The 25,632-nt window shown below is 43.9% G+C and overlaps 1 protein-coding gene across 11 annotated transcripts in view; it reads left to right on the forward strand.

Annotated features, from left to right (window-relative positions):
* The first annotated feature begins 223 nt into the window (after positions 1-223).
* PDLIM5 (PDZ and LIM domain 5) overlaps positions 224-25,632 on the forward strand; it is a 146,799-nt gene continuing 121,390 nt past the window's right edge. For 8 of the 11 annotated variants that reach the window (XM_069013090.1, XM_069013096.1, XM_069013094.1 and 5 more), the window contains exons 1-2: positions 21,310-21,413; positions 24,254-24,385. In XM_069013090.1, coding sequence (XP_068869191.1) covers positions 24,290-24,385 — 96 coding nt within the window. In that variant the 5' untranslated portion in view covers positions 21,310-21,413; positions 24,254-24,289. Of the gene's footprint in view, positions 301-21,309; positions 21,414-23,487; positions 23,571-23,610; positions 23,680-24,253; positions 24,386-25,632 lie in introns of those variants that run through there. The other 3 variants (XM_069013092.1, XM_069013091.1, XM_069013093.1) reach the window with 3 other exon arrangements.

Below are 25,632 nucleotides of genomic sequence, written 5' to 3' on the forward strand. Positions count from 1 at the left end.
ACGCAGACCTCATGGTGATGGGGAGCTGACAATTACATAAGAAGTCATACCAAGCTTTGCTATTTAGGTCTATCTGGCCTCTTCCTTATCTCAAGTGCCGTACTAGCAGTTCCCGCTCTGAATACCCGTAATCAAAATGTAACGTGTTTTCCTGGAATCCATTCCATGAAGTAATGGGCTATCTTACAGCACCTCTTTTCCACAGGCTGCTCTTTCTGGCTAATGCTTACAGCTAGGTGCTGCTGCTGTGGCTACATTGGTATCACAGCATCTGCTGTAGCCCCACGAGAAGACTGTGAGGTGAGTAAAAGAGGGTCATTTACCTTTGGGGAGGAGGACTTGTGTTTGAACAGACTGTCAAACCTTGTGGTGATTGCCTCCACCCTGCTGCTGCCGCCTCTATCGAGGAAAAGTGTTTTGCACAGAAAATGCACCTAGAAAAGCCTTTCAATCACTAACTTCAGCTCCTGTAGCTGGATGCATCCTGGGTGCTTTCACGCTGCTATGGCCCAAAATGCACCCAGCCATGCATCAGGTGGCTGTCTGCAAAGGCAGGCAGGAAGCGCCTGGAGTTTAGTCGCTTCTTTTCCACATCAAGAGTCTTTCAGGTATTTCTTCAATTCCTCAAGATTAATTTAGGGATTTAGTGTCATGCCTCAATATCAATGTCCCACTGAGCCCCTCTCTACACAGTATTCATCACGGGTGTCTCCACACCTACTTTATGGGGTTTTTTGCCAGTAAAACCAGTTTTTCCCAATTCCACTAGCAGCCAAAGAGGGAGGCAGTGGAAGCAAGGAGGCTGGTTTATAGGTAATGGGCAAGGGAAGCTGTAAAGCCCTTCAGTGGCGATATATCGGGAAAAGCCACATATGTTACTGCAATTTGAAGCAGTGATATTTTTTACAAATATAACCTTTTATTCTCCTGCTGCTCTAAAGCACTGAAAGGAAACAAGCCCATTAAAAAGGAGGCCATGGCCTGCAGCTCCTGGAATGTCCTGTGCCACATGCCACAGGGGTGTTCTTGGATTTCAGGTGTGCAGGGGCTACATCCAGCTCCTGGGCACTAGGGTGAATGGAAACACTTCTCCTCACATTAATAACACAGGGCTAGACTCCAGCTGTCTGAATGCAACCAATTGGTTGGGAGTTTGGGGAGAAACCAGAAACGCTGGCAGCAAAAGTTTCTGTCGTATTGCACATGAACAGTGCTAGAACTGAAAAAAAAAAAAGTGGATGAAAGGTCTCTCTATTTTTATACAGCAGAGTGAAAGTATTAGGTATCTGTGGCAATATTTAGTCTGAAGGAAAGTGAAATTGAATCCAAGTGACATAATGAGAAAGTGTCTGGCAAAGCCTGGTCCAGGGGAAAAGTAGCAGGGATCATTGCCTGCTAAAATTTAATTTTCAAGATGAATATGCAAAGGAACTGAAAGCTATGGTATAGCTAAAAGCTATTGTATAGTAGAAGTACACTGTTTTGTGGGCAAAAGCAGAGGTGTTGGCATTTTAAAGCAGGAAATGTATGGACCAAGAAGTGAGAGAACATTTTAGTGTTGAGGCTGAAAGCTGGAAGATTGCACAGAAGAGAGCAGCGAGCAGGAACACAGTAGGGAAGAAGCAAGTGCAGATTAACAGGAGGCAGGATGAAAACTGCCTAAAACTGGCACAGCAGGGTAACTTGGAAAATAATTCACAGTTGCTTTCAGCCCTTCTTTCAGCCACTCTTCTGCTCAGCTTTGCCACCATGGCAGGTGTCTCAAGTTAACATCGGGCAACACCTGAATGATTTTGCTTCCCCTTATTAATTGGGCCTGTGAGGGGACTCTTGCAAAGAAAGAGCTCTGAATCTGATAATGTTTTTTGTTTCCTATAAGAACTAAATAATGGAATGTTTCAGTCAAGCAAAAAATCCTTCAAGTATACTGCAAAGAACAAGTGAAAAGACCAGGTAAATCTGAGGGGGCAGATAGTGTGACTGCAGACATCATCTCTGCAGCAGTCTAAGGATGTGTCTGCTAATGTGGCCTTTAAATGCTGCATGTTTCTACATAAGCTTGACTGATGCAATGAGGGAGAATCTGTTAGAGGGATTGATTTCTCCCTGGTGCTCTGTCTGGCTGAGCAGCTTGCTGTAGGTCATTTTACTGTGAGCTGCTGGTTGTTACAGCCCCACTGGCCCTGGCAGCGCAGGCAGAAAATGTAACTATTAATAATAGTTACTCACTTTTCCACTAATTGCTTTCACTATCTTTTGTGGGAGAGAATGCAAATCACCATTGGCTGTGTCCAGAGACACAAGGGAGTTTATTAAGAGAAGAGCTATGTGCTAATTGAAGAGCAATGGGGCTTCTAAAACCAGACATTTTTGAAGTGCTGCTTGTCTCTCTATTCCTAGTTTCACGTTCTCTGACCTGCAGGAGAAACCTAAATGCAAAGTGAGCATAAGCAAGGAAAAGTGAAAATAAAATTGCTGGTTCTGCACTGAGCTCTTTCAAGGTGAATCTCATTTAAAAAAAAAAAAAAATATATATATATATATATATACATATATCTATACATATATGAAAACATATTGCCCAAAGAGAAACAATGGGATTCCTTGGGGATTGCCAGAACCCCTTTATTTTCCATTTTTGACTAGTAAATATTGCTTCAAGAGTCCCTCCACAATCCCATCTGTTACCTAAAGCTGAGAGATGGAGGAACTGGAGGTCAAAGTCTGAGTTCAGCTCCCTGTGAGAAAGCAGAGCTGAGATTCCTTAAATATGTTAAAGCTTTGCTTTAAATGGATTAACTGTCTCTCAGTTCTCATGAAGTAGTTCTAAAGGAAGTATTTACATCTTAAAATGCATTCTTGTTTTCCATGCTTCCTCACTGAAGGTAATAGTTAACTGCATCTATGACTTGGCAGTTCTCCCTTTTTTCATTTTTCCTTTTGCTTTGACATAGTCAAATTTTGAAAAGCTGCAGTATAACAAAGCAAACTGATGGAAAAGGATCTCGGGGTGTAGCAGAGTGAACAGGGTGAGCAGAAGGAAAGAGTGCAACAGGAAATCCAGGCTTTTCACTTTGATGGTAAAAAGACCCCAAGTCGAAAAATCTATTCAGAACAGTTTTCTGCATTTAGGTGTTTTGTGCAAAAATGGAATAAAAGAAAAAACAAACAAAAATTTTGAGGCCCATCTGTGTCCAGCTCTGGTCCTGGTGCATGAAATCTTAGCCCCCCTCAGAATGTGATCAAGAGCAAATTGAGAGACAGTCTTAAAATACTGATGGCCTTGCATGATTTGAGCAGCTGAACTGAGCTGCTTGGTTATGTTTTTGCAATATTTTATATACAGCATTGAATACTCAATGGCTATTTGCCTAATGGAAAAGAAAATGGAGAACACATGGGCCAGATTAATAGGGGAAAAAAATTAGACTGTTTTTTTTTTTCTTTTTCTTTCTGCTGGCATGCTTTCACCTACTTTGATGGAATTATTAGTGATTTATGTTGCCATGCAATATATGTAGCTAGTCGAGTAGGGCTAAGGTGAAAGAACAATGGGCATTTCAAGTGTACAGCAGTTTTGGGCAGGGAGGTGAGCTAAGGAAAAACAGTAGAGGGGAACAGTCACTACAATTGTGCCTCAAGTTCACTTTTCTCTACAACGAGCAAGAAATAAGCAGTACAGCATCCCCTTCTCCTTCCTCTGCTATCTGGGAGGGGAGATGCTGGAGCCTCTCCTTTTAGGAGAAAGGTTTCAGGGCATCTGGCTGCCAAAGGGGAGCTGTACTCTGGAGGGAGGCATTTCTTCATTTAAGTGGCAGAAGTAGAAAAGCTACACTGAACCTTTCAGCTTTTGTTTGCTCAGCTATGGAAAGACAGAGCTTGACTCATGTGTTGTTAATTGCCATTGACAGATAAACCTGAAAGAACCCAACCTAGCTGAGTTATTTGTATTCTTTTTTCCAGTTCAAATGAACTGGAAATCAGTGAGATGCAATAAATAGAAAGCCATGAGGTTATCATTCACAGAGCCACTTTTCCTAGTAGAACTGTGCTTTAAATCAGCAGGACTGTCAACCCTCTGACACAGCCAGGCTGTAAATACTCAGTCATCGCTTCATTTGGGGTGCAGGGGAGTGGTGAGAAAGGAACGACCAAAAGCTTTCCCAGAAATATGCTGCCCTGAGGATTCATTTGTTAAATAGAGCCTGTGCCAATGCATTGCTCTGCCAGCCTTGGACCTCTATTCAAATGTCTCTGCTGATTTATTCTCAGTATCTGCATTCCCATGTGTGAATTCTGCACCTTTGTCCATTTGACTTCAGGATCTGCAGACAGAGGCTGAATTTTACAGGATTCTGTGTGCAACAGGGCATGACAAATGCAACTTTGCCCTCTTCCCGTCTCAGTTAGTCTTAGTGTTAATGTTCCTCTCTTATGCTTTAAAAACATGTTGGGGTTTTTTTTTATTATTTTTTGCTTAAAGAAAATAATAAGAAGCTTTTAAAACTTTATCCACTGTCTGTAACTCTGACGGAATTAGTCTGGATACTGGCCTTTTGCAATACATGTGACTGGTTCTGATTGTTTGGGTTGGTATCTGAGGATTAAGAGATTTGGGAAAACTCATTCACTCTTTCATTCTTTCATGATCCTCTCAAATGTTTTGGCTGATTTTCTGCCTGCCCAAAATGGGGAAATGGCAACAAAGATGTCTGACTCTTTACACCATGCTCCTCACAGCCAGCAAAACCTCCCACTTGTCACTTGGCAGGAAGCAGCAGGATTCCTGTATGACGGACTTGCCTCCAATCCATATTTTTCCTAGCTGTGATTTTGGACTTCATACTATATATGTTGATGTCGAGGGCTTTATATCAGCTGAAAAGTCTGACTCCAATTTTTTTTTCCCACTGTGCCATTGTACAGATGCTAAATAGGAATAGCTGTGTCAGGAAACACAGTTGTATATCTGCTACTAAAAGTGGCCACTGTTAAATTCATTAGAGCTGCTTTATCAAACTGGTAAAAAGAGAAGCTTCTGTTCTTAGGCTCATTATACACCCACAGCCAGAAGCCCATTTCTTCTGCTGAAGATCAGTATAAACCACTTCTTGCACCTCCAGTGGTTTTTATTAGCAGAGCCGGCGGGAGGAGAGGCCCCTTGGGTATCCCTCAGAGGAGCCTTCTCTCCTGGGATTTGGGAAAACACTAGGTGTCATCAGTGAGGTTTCTTGTCCCAGGAGTAACACACGCATTTGAGAACCTACAGCCAATGCTTCCCGGGATCTAGCTTCCCAGGATCCTGATGAGTTTTTATAGGAAAGCCAGGACGAGTCTCTGAAATCCCTGTCTCAGACAAGTCTAGGCAAGGCTTCAGGTTGTCCAGTAAAAATCATGTCAGGATTAGGCTTGATTTTTAAGACTATTTTTTAAAGCCCACTTTTATGAAGAATGAAAACATTATTAAAATACCAAGTGAAATAGAATTTTTCCTTTATTTGTTTTTTAGTTATCAGTTAGATCTTACTGAGGGTTTTTTTCTCTTCTCTTCTCTGTTGCGCTTTCTCTTCCTCTCAGCACAAATCTTTCCCCACAGTGTCCCTAAAATAAAATGGGAATCACTTTCTTGTTCAGAGAGACTGTTTTCTGCTGTTGAGATGTGAACAGCAGTGTACCTGGTGTACAACTCAGCCTCCTGGTCCAAGAGAAACTTCCTGTCCCCAAAGAGGGCAGGGAACCCACTAGAAAAATGATTTTAAAATTAAACAAAAAAACCTCCCAAACATAAAAATTACAAGGAGAACAGGGAAAAATGTAAGGGGCTGAAGATCCTCCAACAACTTTCAAGTATGTTAAACTCCTCAGGCAGGGAAAAACCCCTGCTTTTGCCTCTGTTATGACTTCACTGTCCTCTACTGAGTCCTCCAAGCCTTGGAGGAAAAAAGGGTCTTGTTTTGACCAAAAGGAGATAGAATCATTGTCTAGAATGAAAAAAGTGGCTTTCTCTTTTTCTCTCCCTCCTGGTCATTTTCAGTGCCACGGTTACAAGGATGGATGTGGCAGCCAGAAAGAGGCAAACTCCAAAAAGTGAGAATCCTTTTTATCTATTTTCCACTTCTTTTCCTGAACATATGTGAATTATTAATACTAAAGAGAAGAGTTTTTTCCAATATATTTTAGGTGGCTAGAATTTTTATATTATTTTTTGAGATCTACTCTTGGAGGTGCTAGGAATGAGGGAGTTTCATCTGTTTGTGTTTAGGGAATAAACTTGCCAAACAGATGCTCCAAATCTTCTGTTCAGTTCTTGCAGGTGACAGCTGTAATGGCACTAGAGACTTGCAAATCCTGGCACCCACACAGTCTAGCCATAATTTCAGCTCATAAAGCTCTATAACATCACATTTCACAAATGAATGTGGATCCTGGGCTAAAAGAAAACCCTTTTGCCTCCCTTGCCAGCTTTGGCAATACCTCAGATCCCTGCTGTAAAAGAAGTGTGGCTCCAGTGGTAGCGGCTATAAAACTACAGTCTATACTGAACATAAAATCTAATATAGCATCTATGAAATTAAAGCAGACTCTCTTCACAGAGTCTAAAAAGTAGATGTATGGCCAAGTCCAGATCCCCTTTGCTGAGTGGTGTGAATCCTGGATTAGACAGCAAGAATACACTTATCCTTTGGAAAAGAAAACAAAAAACTGAAGAAGCCATTCAGGAAATTGTGGTGCTTAAGGAATTAGCTGTAAGCAGAGAAGATGGCAGCATCTGTGGGAGAGAATTGTGCCATAAATAGCAAAATACGGCTTAAAGAGCTGGAAATTATGAAACAGCTTTCTATTACTATTAAGTGGAGAAACTGTTTTTGAGCCAGCCCTGTCAGGAAAAGAACTGTCACGTAAAACAGCGCTAGCTGTCGTGATCCTGTGTCATGCTCTGCAGTTAGGATCCAGTTTCTGTAGCTACTTCCTAACTAAAATGGTTTCTAAACAGCAGTTTTTCACCAAATCATAGAATCATCAGGGTTGGAAGAGACCTTTAGATCACCAAGCTCAACCATCCACCCAGCACTGCCACTGTAATCCCATAACCACAAAACCATCACCTAACACCAGATGCCTCTCAAACACCTCCAGGGATGGTGACTCCACCACCTCACTGGGCAGCCTATTCCAATGCTTGACCACTCTGAGAGTTTTTTCTATCTCCCAATCTGATGAAGAAACAGATGTTTCTCCACAGTCTGCTTCACCTTCCCAGCCAGAATGGCTGTAGGTGGTAACTCTCAGCCACACGCGCTGCTGAGCGCTGGCTGTGCCTCACAAAGCCACAGGGAAGGTGGGCAATGTGGTCCTCAAAATGACTCCAACTAAACACTGAGTAAACCTAGGAAGAAGGTCAGTGCTTCTGGAGGAGGGGTTGGAAAAAAATCACACTTCCCTCTTTATGTTTTGTCCTCTGTCGTAGAGCTGGTCATTCTTCAGCTCTTTGTCCATATCTCAGCTCTGATCCAGCCCTCAAAATAGCCCTTAACTAACAATGGGCCTTGCACGTCTCTCTTAAAACAAGACATACACAAAAACTATTGTGGACCTATGGGATGCATTAGCTCAGCCTTTTCTCAGCTGCATTCTTCCCCTTTAAATTCAGTTGAAATGAACTTTTAATTTATTTATCTCTATTGTTCTGAACTATCTACGTACATGGATGACAGGGCTGCCTGTCACTTAGCTGCCTCAGTTGGAGAGCAACAGACAGTGGAGTGAATCCAAAAAATTCACCGACAAACCCCCTGTCATCTTCTCCACAGCTTCATTTCTCTGATCCTCATCTGCTTCCCTATCTTCAGTCTGTTTCCCTTTCCCTCCATATGCTGTTTCCATCCTTGTGAAACTCTTTAGCACATAAAAACAAAATTTAAAAGCCCAAAAGCTCTATGACATGGTCTTCTTTCTTAGCATTTTTCTAGTAAGCAATCCTTGCTTCTAAAGTGGGAAGTGTTTGTGTTCAGTCCTTTGCCATTTTTCCTCTGTTCCTGCTGAGATATTCTGGAGTTGTTCCTTTTGGAGTGGCTTTACTCATCTGCAGAGTGAACAAAGCGGTTAGCTCCATTTGAAGGTGCTCAAGATCAAATTTTGAGGAACAGCTATGGCAAAAGGGAGGATTTTGTTCAATCCTTTTTATCACCAGGTGAGCTTTTTTTCACCTCAGTGGCTGGGGGCAAGACCTTGGGAAGAGAACATTGTTCTCTGGAGGAGGGTTCATAACTTAATGTCATCAGAGTAACTCCACCCTGCCCCCTTTACATCTTACAGCAAATACCTTTCCTTGCTTTCACTCTAAGCCTCAGGGAATTTGCGGATGCACATGTACATGGCCAAAACATAGCTTTGAGTGGAAGATGAGGACAAGCAAAGAAATAGACACTCAGAGATGGTGAGATGTTTTTTAAAGCACGAAGGGTCTGCAGCTATCTTTCCATTAAATCCCCTTCGTCACTGCGAGGCTATTATTAGAACAAGAGTACACAAAGTTTTCTGCGTCCATTACATAAAGGCTGCTAATAAATCTTGCTCAGTTTCTTGCTGGCCTGTGCTGTTTCTCAGTAGAGCAGTTCCATTACTGCCATGCTGGTTGTTGACTGGGTCTCTGACAGTCTACAGTGGGAGTAAAATGCTGCCCTTGTGCTGTGGGATCTTTTGGCACTTGCATTGGAGTTCTGTCCAAACAAACGTGCAGGCAGCAAATGGAGACTCGCACCCCCTGCCTACGTGGGAGCTTAGATCAAGAAGCAGAACTCCCCCCAGTTTGTATATAAATAGAATTGTATATAAAATCCCAACACCGTTAGCTTACACAAATTGTGTATGCCAATCATTCTAAAAATTCTTTCCAAGCAAGCAAATCCTCTATAAATCTAAGAGATAATCAAATACGTGTTTTGCAGTCACTTTACACCTTTGGTGACCTCATCAAAACATGCCAGTGCTCTGCCAAAATCCATGACTCCATCTGTAAATTTTAGCCGTTCCAGGAAGTTTGTGCACCTGATGCAATGTTACTTTTATTAAACCTCCTGCTTGTTTTAGTTCTTTCTTTTAATTTATCTAAGGTCAAGAGAGGTTTGTATCCATTGGAATAAAGCTGAGTGTGAAGAATGATCGCTACTGGAATGATACATCCTGTATCTTGTCCTTAGCTAGAGACATTGATACTTTCCAAAGATATAGGGAAGAGCAAAAGGCCATAAACTAGTAATTTATTCCTGATATTTCAAATGTTTCAAGGATTAAAGATTATGTTCAATATCACACTTTTTAAAAATGAAGTGATAATATAAAATTATTCATACATTTTCTTTACACGTGATTTTTTTCTACAGCAAGGCAACTTTTGTTGCACAGCTTTGTTTGCTACTTTCCTATTCTGCTCATATTTCTCAGTCCTTTGTAAAAAGACTAAACACCATCCAGAAGCATCAGTGAGGTTGCCTTGTCCCAGCTGCTCTAGAGTTTGCTCCAAGATTTCAGTCTTGCAAGGCGGCCAACTTCCACCCTTAATTTATTCCGCCCTCTCCCTGGGATAGGAAAACCCCCCTAAGGTTATTTATCATCAAAAAGAAGAAAACAGATTTTTGGCATTAGCACAGCCAATGGGACATCCAATACTTTCTGCTTCAAAATTTACTCTGAGTAACTTTGCAAGAAGCCCTTCCGCAGTCCCATACATCCCTTCTCAATGCTTTTACAGTTATTCATTTCTTTGAAATTCCTAGTTTTGGAGGATTTAACCTTTTTTTTTTTTTTTTTTTTCTTTTTGTAGCCATCCTCTTTTCTTGCTGTTTGTTTTATAGCTTACCTAGGCAGTCCTAGATCTGTTGCTTTCCTGAAATTTAGGGAGATAAAATCTATTTCATTTCTGCAGTCTAGCAAAGGGACTCTTGTACGTGTCCAGGAGAGCTGTGGAGTGAGTCCGACAGCACCATTTTTTTGCCAATATGCTTCATAGTTTTCATTCACATCTGTATCTACCTCCATCATATGAAAAACTTACTTGCAGTCCTGCATATTTCAGGGTTTGCAGTAACTATATATGGCTGTTAAGCTCACCATTTTCCCCACATATTTGCTCTTAAGTCAGACCTTACTAACAGGATCTCAAGTGACTGACTACAATCCCTGCCTGCTAGAGATGTCCCCAGTTTTGGCAGCCACAGTTTGGTGTGCCCACCTTGCTTCGGCCTCACTAGCTGGCTCTTAGGATGAGAGCTGTCCCTGGCAACACAGGGACCTGTCCCAGCCCCTGGATTCGTTGTGCACCTACATAGTGCATTCCTGACTTCCTAGGAAATCACTGGGCAGGTCAGACAGAACACTATGCAGATGAACTGCTCAAATCCTTGCAGAAAGATCAGTGAAACAGGGTGGAGGAAGTTATGCAAAACTCTCTGGCTAGACAGACCCAAAAAAAGAAAAAACCATAAGCCCACACCCTCTGTCTGGTGATCCTGATGACTGAGCAACAGTGGAAACACGTTTATTTGCCAAAAAGAGCTTCCCTACTCCTTAAAAGGAGCTGTGTACACTCATCCCTGTCTTTGTGGTCCTCTTAAGCACTTGCATCTCCAGTGCAAGGAATGAAAAGCTGGTCAAAATTCGTCACTGGAATGAAATGTGAGCTTCCTGCCATCACTCATCCTTTACCTCTTCCTTTCTCTTCGAATAGATAAGGAGGTGGTTCTCTCCAGAAGAGTTTGTTTGCTTTGTGAGGCATTTCAAGCTGAGTGCCCGAGGCTGTAAGGTTAATGCTGCAGGACAGGGTGTATTGTTTCTCAAGTCAAGTTCTGATTTGTGCAAGATGGAAAAAAGTAATTTCTCAAGCTGTTTTCCCCTCTCATAAATAGAGATGGTTAGAATCAATTTTTTGCAAAAGTTTTGGTGAGACATGGAAAATGTGCTCGGTTCTCTCTGTTTGCAATCAGCACTTCTCGTATTTTTTTTCTTCTAAGCAGCTATTTTGAAATAAGTCTGATTAGTGTACTCCTAGCACATATTTTGGATTATGGCATTGTAAAATATTTTATGGTGTGCATGTACTGCATACATGATGTATTATTTTCTTAAATCTATCATCAATTATTTTTTTTTCTTTGGCACTTCCTTTCAGATAAACAGAGATAACTGAATTTGGATGTGAACTTTATGGGTGGAGAGGAAAGGAAAAGAGGAGGTGGAGGGGGAAGGAGCAGCAAATTGTTTTGCAAAGAGTCTCTGGGCTGGAGCCATGCTTTTGTTTGAAAACACAGATATATACCCAGTTACTGCTAATGTTAAAAATAGCATAATGGCAATAATCTATGAGAAGGCCTAAGTTATAGGTCATGTAGCTATTAATGTAAAGCACCTATGGCTCCTAAGTGTCATTTGCCAACATGTTGGGTTCATGTCTCAGTCCCAAAGGTTTGTGGGATGAGGGAAACCAGCCCATAGAGGCTAATCTGGTAATTCTTGTATGTGCCTTTGTCTTCACAGAAAATTGTCATAATCCACTGACTAGTCCAGTGAGAAACGAACTGAGGTTAGGTGAGCATTGCTGCCCCGTTTGCAGAGGCCTGGAGCAGGCTGGGGTGGGGGGAGGAACAGGGTCCATGCTTAGGATGTGGTTGTGCCCCTTGGAGGGAAGCTTTTCAAGACTTTCCCCTGCTAGGAGTGGTGGAAACCCTGCCCACAAAAGAGAGGTGGAGATATTTTTATAGCTGCTTCTACTTGCATTTCCCCGGATTATTCAGATACTGCAAGGATGAATGCAGTAACACTTGCAAGTTACTCAGCTACTATGGTGTTGCAAGCTATATGAGGTAATAGAGAAATATTTCATTCATTTCCAGGGACCAGCTCACTGGCCCTTCTCCAGCAGCACTGTAAACTTGTAAAACTGATGGATCAGTTTCCCAGGGGTCTTTATTACCAAGACTTCTGACTTCTCAGCAACTGGAACAGCCTTGTAAACTATTCAGAACATGCAAGATGCTTAAAATAAGCTTGCAATTAGTGTTCCCCAGGGTCTTGTGCTGGACTTCTTTCCCCAAAGACTCTTTTCTGTCATGTTTAGCACGGGAAAATTGGATGAGGCTCTCTTGGGGCTTATCTCTGTCAACAGGAAAAGGGCACTTCTAAACTAAATTAAGCGCTACTGCTCCCTTCCTCAAAGGCAAAAAAACACTGCAATGACTAACTTAGGTCTCCAACTGGTTTAAAAAATTCCAAACATTGGGATGACTTGGATCTGCTTCCAAAGGGGCTTAGCACAAATATGTGTATAACTGAATTTCAAGCATAGTTCTGCACATGAATTAAACTCTACAAGAACGCCATTACTTTGACTTTTGCCATATAAAATATGAACTGGTGTGTGCCTTGTGTCTCTCCATCCTACTTTGATATCCCCATCCCTCTGTGTCATTAAGGCACCCAGTTTGTGAGTGAAGCCATCTGCTGTTTCCTGACATCTGGAGCACAGACCAGGTACATCATCATTACACATGCGATACTGGATTCATTTTCCATTTGCTTAAAGGTTGTCTTTAGAGATAGTCTGTTTTTGAAAGTTGAAACAATATTTAGACATCTAATGATAATATATATGATATATTATGTAGAATATGATATAAATAAATAAATATATATATGACATAAGGCTATACTGGTAATTTTTTTTTTTCACTATAAGGGGAAAAAAACAATTCAAATTGCCCATGCATACTTCTGGATGATAAAAGCTGTGAGCTGTGCCCTTCCCCTTCAGTTTCAGGCAAATAAAAATAAAACAGGAGCAGAAGAACCACTTTGTTCCCCAGCCCTGCCCCCGGGTGTATAAATAGCAGGCGGCCCTGTGCCCGAGTGGCTGCTGGAGTTCCACTCATTCCAGGGATCTTTGGACACCCTCTTATCAAAACAGAAAGGCTGACTTCACTCCCGCTCTCCCCTGATTGATTTCATGTTGGAAACAGGTAACGCGACAGCTTCCATTGTCCTTGAATTAGCCACCTACTTCCAGAGGTCAAACAAACAGGCTGAAGGTCCCGAAACTCACTTCAGCTAATTGCTGCCAAAATTCCTTCTCCACGAAGTAAGCAGGGGCTGGAGCAGTCCTGGGTGACAAATGTTCTCCAGAGAGATGGACAGAAACCATCCTGAGCAGGCTAACGAGGGGTATCGAGCTACAGGGCTGGGGAAGAGGCGAAATGCGAGACAAAGTCCAGTGCCAATTTTAAACTTAGGAGCCCGAGCCACAGAAAGTTTCTACTTGATTTTAATAGGCTTTGAAGTTTTGGTCAAGCTGAGATGGAGCTGAGCAGTGGCATTAGGACATGGCTGTAAGATTCAGTCCTGGAGGTCTGAAGGCTCAGTGTTACGCTGGGCACCAGCATGGCCCTTTGCTTGCTAAAAGCTTTCTGGCCTCAACATTTCCTACCAGCTTTCTTCTTTTTTATTTTTAGAAACAATTTGAGTTTAGATGCAATAGGTAGTGGCTAAAACTTTTCACTCTTCTCCCTCTCATTTTCACTGTTTTCTCCTTCCACCAGTTTTTTAGCTATTTCTTTACCTAGTCTCTCAATATATTTTTTTGTCATTTAGCACAGACACTGTAGGTACCGCTGTGCAACCTGTGTCACACATTTCAACACGTACACCACGCCTAAAGTGATTGATGTCAGTGTTCTGTCACTCTCATGTATTCTGCAGAGTGAAAGCTTAGAGAGTAAGAGGATTGTATCACTGTCCTTTGGAGGGTGGCTCTCATGCAGAGAGAGGGAAAGTGCAGGCCTGTGCCTAGCTAATAGGTTGCAGGCACTTCATGTTCCTCCAAAGTACTGTCAGCTCCTGTTTAACCCTAGATTGATTAATGTGACTCCATGTCCCACCTGTAGCTGCACAGATGCTGTGGACAGGCAGCTTGTAAAGCCAATTGCATTAGGCCCTGCTTCACTTGCAGTTGTTTATATATAGCCAGACCTCTACAGGAAACATTTTTTCCATATGTGGGTATAGTAAATAAGCTCAGAGAATAACCCAGATATCCATAGTTTTGATTTATCCATGTTAGGTGACCACCTTGCTGATAGGAAGCATGGATGAGAAATACTTCAACAACAGCTTTTTCTTTCTTTTCCTCTTTCCTTAAATTGTCTAAGAGAGTATTTTACCCTCGCTTTAACAGCCTTAAACTCTAAAATATTGTTTTTTCCCTCTTTCTTTTGTTCCCTATCCCATTTTGAAACAGAGTTCTGAGCAACCTGATTTAGTTGAAGATGCTCCCGTTCATTGCAGGGGAGTTGGACTAGATGACCTTTTAAGATCCCTTCCAACCAAACTAGTCTACGATTCTATGACACTGCTAACTTCTCTGCTTCTGCTGCCTTGCGAATATTGGCACGATAATGTTTTGTGTCTAAGGCATTGTGAAAAGTCCCTGTAATTTAATACTGGCTCTCTCTGTTTCCATCTTCACTCAGACCTCTGAGCAGCCTTTGGCTCCTGTGGCTCCGGCCTGAACATCTCTCCAGACAGAGCTTGCCGCACTTCTGCACTTTCCTCCCAGCACGGCTTCTTGTGCTTGCCAAGGGCAGCCTGTGTCAGACTAACCTCACAGCTGTCCTGTCACTGAGATTATAAACAAAGGCAATGTGTCAGATTTCATTCATCTGGGCTTCAGGACAGCATTTGATGTCCTCCTTCAATCCTTACACTGCCAAAACCATCATTTTTATGCAAGGTGAGCAGGAAGACTGCAGCAGAGAAGACTGCAACAAAAAGTACCAGGCAGAAAGGTAGTTAATGGAGTTTGTTTACATATTTGTACATAATTATATAAATGTATGGTTTTAAAATCAAAAGGTCTTGAAATCTTTCCTGCTTAATGTTTTCATCAGTAAACTAGGCACAGAGTGTGCAAGTTTGCTAATGACATTTGTGGATGACAAAAGTTGGGAGGCCCTATCAGGAGGGAGGAAGATCTGAACAATGTTATGGGAAGAACAACAATGTAACGGAGTTGAATTCAGAAGCATAGATAACAAAAGCACACATATGGATAACATTTATGAGTAAACTGAAAATGGAAAAAAACAGAAAAAAAATTAATCAACTGTGCAATTCTCTAGCACCTCTGGAGCACCATCATGATTTTCTTTGGAAAGGGAAATGTCATTCTGGGACATGTCAGTCAAGAGGTTTCCTGTGGAAACACTAAATCCATGACAGAAGATGACATCAATAAGGTGTCCTTAGGACACTACGTATGATTTTGATGTCTCATGCCCATGGAAAATACAAATCTGAACAGGTGTAAGGAAGGGCTACTGAGATCACCAGGAATGCCATGATCTTTCCTTACAAATGGAGGCCAAGGCAATCTCAACTTGTTCAGCCCAGGAAAATGAAGGTTGACAGGGGATATGGTTTCCCTCTAAAAATACCCAGGAGTCAGTGAGGGAGAAGAACTATTTAAACCCATATGTGACTAAACTTAGTCTGGAAATAAGATGCAGGTTGCTGGCCATTAAAACAAACAGGGGCAAGAACAGCCTTCCGATGGGAACAGCTGGGACCAGAAAAGCACAAGGACTTCTAAGATGTAAATTCAATTGGGAAGAAATGCTGTAGCATTTCAGAAGGAAAAGGTTCAGGCTTGATGATACTTCAGTTTGTGTGACTCCTGGATCCATCCAGGGAGGGCACAATAGTTTCTGACAGTGAGGGATGCTTCTACATACCTGTGGTCCCTTCTGTCCCTCTTGCTCGTCTTGATTTATGTACAGCATTTCAGCCAAAAATATCGGCACAATGCAGGTTTCAGTCTTCTGGGGGTGACACCCACATCTATGTGGCAGCCAACCTTGCAAAGTCAACAAGGAACCGGTGTTTTCACAAATAAATCATCGCAAAATAATTCACATCTAAACATGACACTGGAGTGCACAAGTTTGGTTCAAATTCTTAACGTGTATAAATATAAGCTTCTCTGCTGGCTGCTTCTTTTTTTCTCCCCGTTCTCCTCTGTCAGTAAAGTTTAGATGTATTTTATTTACTGTGGGAATGGCTATTAGTTGATACAATATTTTCTGTGGGCAGCAGTTAAAATAAGATCTCCTGGACGTGTTCTCAGACCTTGAGCTGCAGGCATGAACTGCTCTCATGCCTATTTTGTGTTTCTCTGGGGAAAAAAACCCCAAACAACTCTGGAGGTGGTTACAAAGGCCTAGAGAGGTTTCCCTATATGCACAGGTTTTGTATGGCTTTACCCAAGCAGTTATAAAATCCAGGGCAGCTAAATCAACGTAACAGGAAAGATATGTTGATTTTTTTTCCCTTAATTTATTTCCATACACTTGTAAATGTATTGTTAGACCTGTCGATGCACTGAGATGTCACTAGTTTGGATGACGTTCATTTTTGTACCAGTTCAGTTATGTGAACTGGCTGAAGTGCTTTGACCTGAGGATGATAAGAGGTTGTGGTGATGAACCCCCAAATGGCATCTGCTGAGTGCCCAGGCTGAACAGCAGAACAGACCCTGCAAAAAGGCTGTGCTTTTGTGAGTGAGTGGTGCTGGCAGGAATAATGCAGGGGAGCTGCCTGCTCCCCTCCTGTGCTGCCTGTTCAAACCCCTGTGCCGGGCTGCTCCCGACCTGCCAGGCTCTTCATGCTGCAGCTTGCACCCGTGCCCTCCCTCGCCAAGGCAATCTGTTACACACAAGTCTATAGGCAAAGCTGCACCTCCTCTCCCGTGGCATTAATTAATATAAATAACTGCAAGGATCACTCTGAAAGTTTGGCTGTTTACCTGCCAAACCCTCTTTAATTGGTATTCATGAATCTCAAACACATCACTCAGCAAGCCCTTCCTGCACAGCTGATGGACTGTAATTAAACCACACCAAGCCACAGGTTTCTGCATTAACCATTCCCTGCCGTTAAGGAAAAGGAAATTAAGGCAGGCAGCTAGCTTCAAGAGGTAAGAACAGGGATGACTGAAGGCATTACTCCTCTAACTTGCTTGACTCTGTCAAGAATGGTAAATGTGAAGTCTGATTCTTTTTTTCCCCCCTCCTTTTTTCTTCCCATGTATTGCTCCATTTGAAGAAGCAAAAAGGGCTATGTCAGCCTGGGGTAGAGTAATCCAGTAGTTAGTTGTTAGTAGCTGTGAAGGAATTTGGAAGAACTGGTTTCAATTCTTTGACAGTTGAATCCTTGCATGTATAAATGTTTATTGCCTCTGGTCACCATCTGTAAAATGAGGCTAATGCCTCACAGCAGGGCTAAGGATGAAGCTGTTCAGGCTGTGATGTTCTCAGAAGCTTCAGATTGATTTCAGTCCCTAAAATGGGCCAGGTTTAATGAGATAAGTAGATAACCTTAAGCTTCTGAAAAGGTTAGCTGTGTTACCTGAAGAGGTTTAGTTGCTGTTTCGTTGGTGGAAATGTTTAACCTGTGGCATCCACATAGGTGGTCCTTCTTTTACCTAAGAAGGAGGGAACAAAACAGATACTCCTAGCTTAGAGCTAGGAATGACCAGCCTCTGATGTGTCTGCTCAGTCACTACAAAGGAGTCCAGTAATAACATACGCTTATTTCCTCTGTTTATGCAATTCACCAGGATTCTAGAGACACTGTAAATAAGGAGTATGTTATTAATCAACATTACTTTCTCTTTATGAAGAAAAGCGGTAATAAAGAAAAACTAAAGAAGGCTTGATTAGCTAAAATAAAGAAGAAATCAGGGTACAAAAAAGACTAACTATCCATTTATAACATTAAGAACTTCAACGGCTAGAGTGGGAACATCAACACTGTTAACTTTTCAATCTGATGAAAGCCACAGGCTTAAAAGCTTTCTTGATCACCAAGATAGGGAGTGAACTGCTGTCAGAGAGGAAGACAGCTACAGAAGAAATAACACAGGAAAACATGCTCAGTGTGAAAATGGGCTGATGACAAGTGAAGATGGTCAGCACAGCTGGAGGGAGAACAAGGCTCTAAGAGGGGAGAGGAAAAAAAAAAGGTGGGAAGTAAGAGTAAACTTGCCCATGGAGTTTTTGTTGGCTGACAAAGCTGTCCGAGCCAAAGTGAACTGGGTGGGTGCAGCTGCGCAGCTGGCTGGATCCTGAACCCCCTGCCAGCCACTCTGTGCCCAACCACATGGCTCCTCCCATGCAAACAAGTCTTTGGGCTAACTGGACTTACTGTGATAGACACGATGTATGAGAGAGGATGCAATTCAGCCCTGGGTATCTTTCCAAAAGAGGGACAGGAGAAAGAAAAATGGAACAAAACAAACAACCAACAAAACCACAAAATACCAAATAAACAGAAAAATAGAAGTTCTTCTGTGATACCAGTTTTAGGTGGTTTGGGCTCCACTGTGACCAAAGTGTAACAGCTTGCCCTGTCAAAAGCTGACTGCAGTCCCTGCCTCTCAGAAACACATAGAACATATCTAATTTATTGCATTTTTTGGCCACAAAGTTATCTTGGAACTGGAAATAAGCTGTTAGGCTCTAGATGATATTCATATTAACCTCTTTAGAGAGAGGGTTACTTTGTGCTGAACACCAGTTATACGCTGAGTGTAAATATTTGCATTAGCTTTACTTCTGGAAGAAAAGCAAAAGTGAAAGTAGCAGTGCAGTAAAAGCACAGCTTGTAGTTCAATGCCTTAGCACACAGAAAGGTAATGTTACATTAAGTGCTGCTTAATTAAGAATAATTCGACTGAGCATTGTTAATCTGTTCATAATTTATGGGCTACTTTTTCCATTTACAAGTACTTTTTTGTACTTCACCACCGCAGGTGATATTCTCTGTCGGTTTTGCAGTGCCCATTACCTGACACCTAAGGCATTTCATTAGCATTTAAACGAGACTTAAGTGCCTGAGTAATTCTGAGATAGGCTGTATCTACATGGCTAGCTGACTACTGCATTTAATTAATTTCCAGACTCCTTCCTTCCTTGTTCAGAGGGAAAAATGCAAGCTCTGTTTAAAATCCGGTAGTGGTAGGAAGAACAGGCAGGCCACAGTTCTAGCTGCTGCTGAGGTTTCTTGCTCAACTTACTATCTCCAATTTCACTATTCATCTTTAATGAAAAGCTTTTTTTCTCAATGAGGAGATTATTTGAAAAGTGACCAAGAATGGGGCGATCTTGAGCTAATGAGTTGCCTCTATTTCTGTGCTCGGTCTCCGGAGGCAAAGGGAAACAGATTAATTTGTTACAAACTGCTCATGCCACGGCAAAGTGATGATGGACTTAAAGATGAGACTACCAGCTTTGAGCTGGGAGTGGCACTGGCCTTGCTGCAATAGGTGGGTATGGTGCAGATTGCATGCAGGCTTGCCGGGTGTGAAACCTGCTGCAACACCAACCAGCAAATGTCTCTCTGCAAGTTCTTCTTCAGTCATGATGAGTTAAAGTAACACTGTCTTGAGATGCTGCATGTGCAAGCTGCTCCTCCAACAGGAAAAGCTGAAGGCTTTGGGAGAACTGAAGTGGAAAAGGATGTTTTTCACTAACATGGCAAAGGGAAAAATCAAGCAGGACCACAGGCTGTGTGCTCTGGTGAGCTGAGAGCAGATTGCTACCTAAGCAGTCAGCACAAGGGCACACTGACACTGGAGATATCACGTGAGTCACACTGAGGAGTAGAGTCCCGGAGCTCTTTCTACTCTAATAAATAAAACAGCATGAGAGTGACCTACAGCCCTTGTGACACAATGAAAAATCCCTGTGCTGGGTAATTTTTACCTCCATGAATTGAAATCATGTGAGAGTCTGTTTGCGTAACAGGGATTTTTAGTTTTGCCTGATTGGAGAGACTTAATAGGAAAAGAGCAGACTACAGAAAAAAGATTTCTGAAACAGTGGTTTGGCTACAGTAGTGGGGGGTTTAGCTGCTTTTCTTTTTGGGATGCTGTTTGAAGTGCATTTGTCCTAGTCATGGCAAGTGAGAAAACACACAGCTCAGTGGGACACTATTAAAATACCCTTGTTGAGGTTCATTGAGCCAGGGCTCAGAGGACTGGACAGGCCCTGGTTTCATGTGCACCTAGGGCATGGGTCTCCTAACTCAGCATCAGCTCCAGCCTGAGGGCTCCCATTTGGGGTAGCCTATGAGAGCAATGGGCACAGCAGGGCCAAATTCAGGCTCAAGGCTGTGCAGGTGACAAAGCAAAGGACAGTGCTCTGGGGCCAGAGGGGTGAGACAGGGCCGTCCATTATGAGGAATGTGTGTTGTGTTGCATGGTGATAAATAAGAATTTAAAGCTTTCTTCTGCACTCCTCCACAGTAAATCCATGCTTGAAGAGGGGACTAAAATCCTTTGATCTGTACTGATAATGGTACCATTTACTAGATGCACATTTCTTTCACAGCCATTTTTACTTGTAGTGACTTCTTAATGTGAAGTTTGGCAGGAACCTCAAGCCTCACCAAGCTGTGAGGTGCAGCTGCCTGTGACTTTGAAGCATCTCTGGTGCATCTTCGCCCTGTTCCTGCCTCCGCCAAGGCAGTGGCAGTGGCTGGCGCTGGCAGGCCCAGCAATGCTCTCCCAGCCAGCCTGCCCCGCTCCAGGCTCACGGATTCCCAGCTGGACAGTCTCCGTGTTAAATAATTAGTCCTATAGCAATCTGATCAGGCATCCCCTTACAACCTCGTTCATTTCATACACCCACTCCTACAGCGAGGCTGTGCCAGAAATCTTACTTTCTGGCGGCTCCCTTCTAATTTCAGAGCTGAATTTATGCATGGCTACTCTCTACCTGTTTGTTCTTGTGCCAGCTTTCTCTGTAAGCTCCAACAGCTCTTCTGCCTCGGTGCCGTTCCCCACTTTGATGTCCTCAGGGGGCGAGTACATCCCTGTCACTCCTCACGCTACTCCACATTAAATCAACCAAACTCCCTCTTTCCGTAGGGTCTCCGGCCCTGCCTCAGGCTGCCCCCGCAGCTTTCCCCATCCCCGCCCGGCACTGCAGCCCCTTCCCTCAGGGCGGGGGCCGGAGCGGCACACGGGGAGCGGCCCCTTCCCGCTCGCCCTCGCGCTTCACAGGTGCGCCTGGAGCTGCGTGTGCGCAAATCACAGCGGGCTGAAAGTGAGCGTTTCCCTGTTCAAAACAAAACAACACCGCAAACCTGGGCACCGCACGGGCTCGCCGCCTTTCCGGCCCCTGCCCCGCTCCGCAGCCCCGTTCCGTGGCGGCCGGGCAGGGCTCGGCCGGGCAGGGCAGGGCTGGGCCGGGCCGGGCCAGGGGAGGAGCGGCGGGAGACGGAAGTGAAAACAAGAGCGGGGGACGGAGCTGCCGCCTCGCAGACGCGTCGCGGTGTCCTCGCCTCTCCGCGCTGAGCCGCACCGCCGGGTGAGTGCCGGGGCGGCGGAAAGGAAAAAAAAAGGGGGGAGAACTGGGCAAAAAGTCAGCAGGCTGGGCGCGGTTTGTAAAGCTCCTCAGTGCTTATTTTCATTTAACTTCTGTAAGCGGGGCGCGCAGCTTTTCTTGGTTGCGGAGCGCCCGGCCGGGGTGCCGGGGTGCCGGGGTGCGGCCGGGGTGCGGCGGGGGCGCAGCCCGGCCCTGGGGCAGCGCCTCGAGGAGCCGGGGCTGCGGGACACCTGCGGGGCTCCTCGCCCTCAGCCCGCAGGGCTGCTCGGGCGCAGGGCTCCGGTGTGCCCCGCTCCCCGGGCTTTGCGGCACCCGCGGGGCTGCGCGCCGGCTGCCCCCGGAGCTGCTGGGGCTGTGGGAGCGCCTGGAGCCGAGACCTAGCGCTCCTGGGGGGTGCCTGGTCCCCAGCCAGCGGTGGCCGTGGAGGCTCCTCGTCCCGGAGAGGTGGGCAAAGGGGTGCCGAGTGTACGGGCGCTTGTGCTGGCGCTGCCCCCGCCGCTTCCTCCGGCACAGCCGCCCCGGGGGCAGGAAGGCCCCGCTGGCCGCTGCGGGGCCGGGCAGCTCTGTGCCCTGGCCGGCAGTGCTGCGGGCCGGCGTTCCTGCGGGGGATTTGAAATTCCCCCTTCCAGACGCAGGTCCACCAAGCGTTTGATCGTCTAAAGGAAAGTTGCACAATTTCACCCTTGGCTGATTTGTTTGCACAGTCCTCCCCACGTGAAGCGAAGTTGGTGGTTTGCAGTGTTTTCCTTTAGCTGTTTGCATGGCACATTTTAAGAAATTTGTTAAATAAAACTTTGAACGGGTCTTCTTTGTCTGCCGTTCCTTCCTGGTGTATCTGTCAGGCTGGAGATGAAGACGTATCAGAATTAAGGGAGTGAGAAAGGAAAGATGAGTGATGCTGAGTGGGATGCACGATATTTCAGCGTGCAGTCTCTTCCCTCCTATTTCTAGTTGCTACAAATGAAAAAGAATGGTATCCATTCCTAATATAATTTAATCTTTTTCCTGGGTCTGTAATTGTAACTAGCTGTTGCTCAGTTAGAAGAAAAAGCCACACAAGTGCTTTAGTTTCTATTGACAGGTAAAGCCTTCTCTCCTGTGTGGAACAACTGCACTGTGTGCTGGTCACTAGATGTGTCTTCCTTTTCTGCAGTCTCATAATTTACAGTGACCTGTCACTGCAGTGGATTTTATTTAGCGGGAGTGAAAACAATTTGTATTTTTATGCAGAAAGAAATATTTGAGTAATTTAGATCCTCTTTTTAAAAGAATTCTGTGCGCAAGGCAATTAAACAGCTTAGTTCTCGCTTTAGTGGTGAGCAAGCCCCCTAAGAATCCTAGCTCAAACTTGGCGAGAGCTTTTCTTCCTCTTTAGCCACGGGAGAGCTCTGTCTTTTGTGTTTCCCCTTCTGTACACTGGTGCTTGTTGAGGCTTTTAAGGGTGGGTTGAGTCAGCGCCTGGGGTCAGAGCTGCCCCTTTGCTGGATGCCAGCAGGCAGGGGCAGGTTGGGAATGGTCCAGTTCCCCGGGCACCTCTGGTACAAGCTCCAGATTCTGCTTCCTAATATATAAATCTTGTGCTGCCTAATGCCAGTAGCCCTGCTCTGGTTACCTGAGTGGCCGTGGGTATGAATAAAGTTCACTGATTTAGAAACAAGTCGGAGCAGGGGATCTCTGCTGCTCTGGGACGTGAACCCAGAACCGTGCGTTGTGGATGGCTTTCTTGAGGAGTGGCATCCCTGCACCGATGGGGGCTGTGCGACAGCCCTGCTCTCATGCTTCTTGTGGGTGGGCTGCATTTGGAAAAATCTGCCGTCTCTGAGAAACTAACGCGGCCCCCCTGCAGCGTATGAACAGCTAAAACCGGACTTTTCAGAGTTCGGTGGGGTTTGCAGCCGCCTGCTGCTGCTTGGCTGAAGGTCCACCTTAAATGTCCCTATATGAGTATGGAATCTGGCTGTGCCCCGGTGTAGTCTTACACCAGCCCGCCCTGGTGTGCTCCTGCTGGGCTTCAACTATACAAAAATAGACGGCATCCACTACCTAAGATGTCATTGTAACATTACTTATCTGAGGTGGAACCGAAGCCCTTATCTTTGACGCTGAACAGCACTTCAGTATCTCAGTTGCCTTTTAAAGGTAATTTGTTGCCCACATTTGTGGAAGGGGAGATGCTTGGGTTTTGCTTCCTCAGCATTGAGTCGTGGCTGTGGATATTTTGCTTTAGTTCACAGCTTTCATTTTGAGGGTTGGTTTTAATATCTGTCTTGTCTGTGACATTGTTCTGCCACTATGAAGCTATGCTATAAAAATAAAAAAGTCACAGGGATTTTATTTTTTTCTGATTAACTGCAAAGTTGTGATGCTTTGACATTGTTGTGTTTAGAAATAAGCTTAGAGCTGATGACATGGCAGCATATGATAGTAATTTTGTTAGAAATGAATGTGCCAGTAGTGCTAATGTCTTCCATACTTGGGTTTAAGGGATGCTATCAATTCATGCTTGCCTCAATATTGACTTTTTTAAGCTGAGCTTTAATGGTGAGTGTTTTTACCCCCCCTGCCCCACGCAGTGTTTTGTTAGTAAAAAGTAGTTGTCAAACATCTTGGCAGCAGCAGTTTTCCAAGTTATGTTTCTTCCTAAGCTATGGAGGGAAACAACATATGAGAAATAAAAGCACAAGTCATGACAGACCTGGTGTGGGCTTTTTGGCTGTTTTGCGAGGAGGGGAATACAGCCAAAGAAAGAAGGCTTTCAAAATTGCAGACAGTGCCTTTTGTTTTTATCATCTTTAAATTAAAACTCTAATCCTCTTCTGCAGGCATCAGTTGGATTTGGTCCTTGAATACTAAACATCATGAGCAACTACAGCGTGTCTTTGGTTGGGCCGGCTCCCTGGGGTTTCAGGCTTCAAGGGGGCAAGGATTTCAATGTGCCTCTGTCTATCTCTCGAGTAAGTGCATTTGCTTCTTTTCCTGCATCTGGATATCTGTTATGCTGTGTCCAACCCACAACCTTCAGACAAAGCCATTAATTACAGACACTGGGGCTCAACTTGCCCTGTGGCATGGAGGACTCTTGGGGGTCGGGGAGGGAGGGATAGAGCCTGGAAAATAAATCTTTATTGTATGAAGGCTCCAAGAAAATTTGCTTAGGAAGGATTTGTCCATTTGAAATGGTTGTTTTATCTGCATTTGCTTATTCAAATAACAAAAGAAACTACCCTTGAATTCCCTTCCCTGCTGCCATCCAGAACACAGATGCAGAGGTTGGAGGCTGACAGGAAACAAGCAATTTACTTTGCTGGGCTGAGCCTCTGCAGTTCAAATGGGAAACAGTGGGGAAAAATCACTCGTGTTACCCTTGTTTATTCAGCAGCTCTTAGCTGCTCAACGATCTTGTGGTGTCTGTTATTACAAATCCTACCATTTGTAATAAAAATGTCCTTAAATGACAGTAGTTGTAAATAGCAGTTCATCAATATGTGCTTGAATGAGCATGCCAGTTTCTCATGAGTGTTTTACAGAGAATGTGCTCTGAACTGGTGTTCAAAGGATTTGAGGAACTAAGTCAAAACAAATATGATCTTTGTACCCAGCACTGTCTAACTAGTTTCCTACTTGAAAACTGTGTTTTCAGGGAAGGCTTGTCTTTCAGTGTGGGCTGAGTTTCAAAGCCTTTTTCAGATGGCCGAAGCACTTTGCACATAAGATATAGGGACAAACTCTGCAGTATTGAATTTCTAGGATCACTGGAAATCTCTGGGTGAAGGGACTGGCTTTTGATGGCTCTGTACCCTGACACCTTTAAATCTGATTTGCTATGTGGAATCATTTATATACAAATGGCCCCTACTCTGTCAACAGCTCTTTTCTCCCTCCTGCATTTTCGTGGAGTTTAGTGACAAAGATGAATTATTTTTTACACCTGTTGGGTCTGCAGAATTGATACTGCCCTGGGAGATGGAGCAGGTTTCTATTTGGGTTTATGCATCATGGCGATATTTTTAGCTAATCTTAACTAGTGTTTCAAACCCTTCCAGTTCATTTAGTCTTGGCTTATCTTATCCACGGGTGGATTATTCTGGTGAAATTAAAGTACAGTTTGGCTCTGAAAAATTATTTTTATATGGCTAAAATAGACTGGAGAGCTGTTGAAATGCCTGTGTACTGATTAGGACAGTTAATATCTGAAAAGGGG

Source organism: Aphelocoma coerulescens, chromosome 4 (assembly GCF_041296385.1).
Source record: "Aphelocoma coerulescens isolate FSJ_1873_10779 chromosome 4, UR_Acoe_1.0, whole genome shotgun sequence".
NCBI classification, from domain to species: Eukaryota; Metazoa; Chordata; class Aves; order Passeriformes; family Corvidae; genus Aphelocoma; species Aphelocoma coerulescens.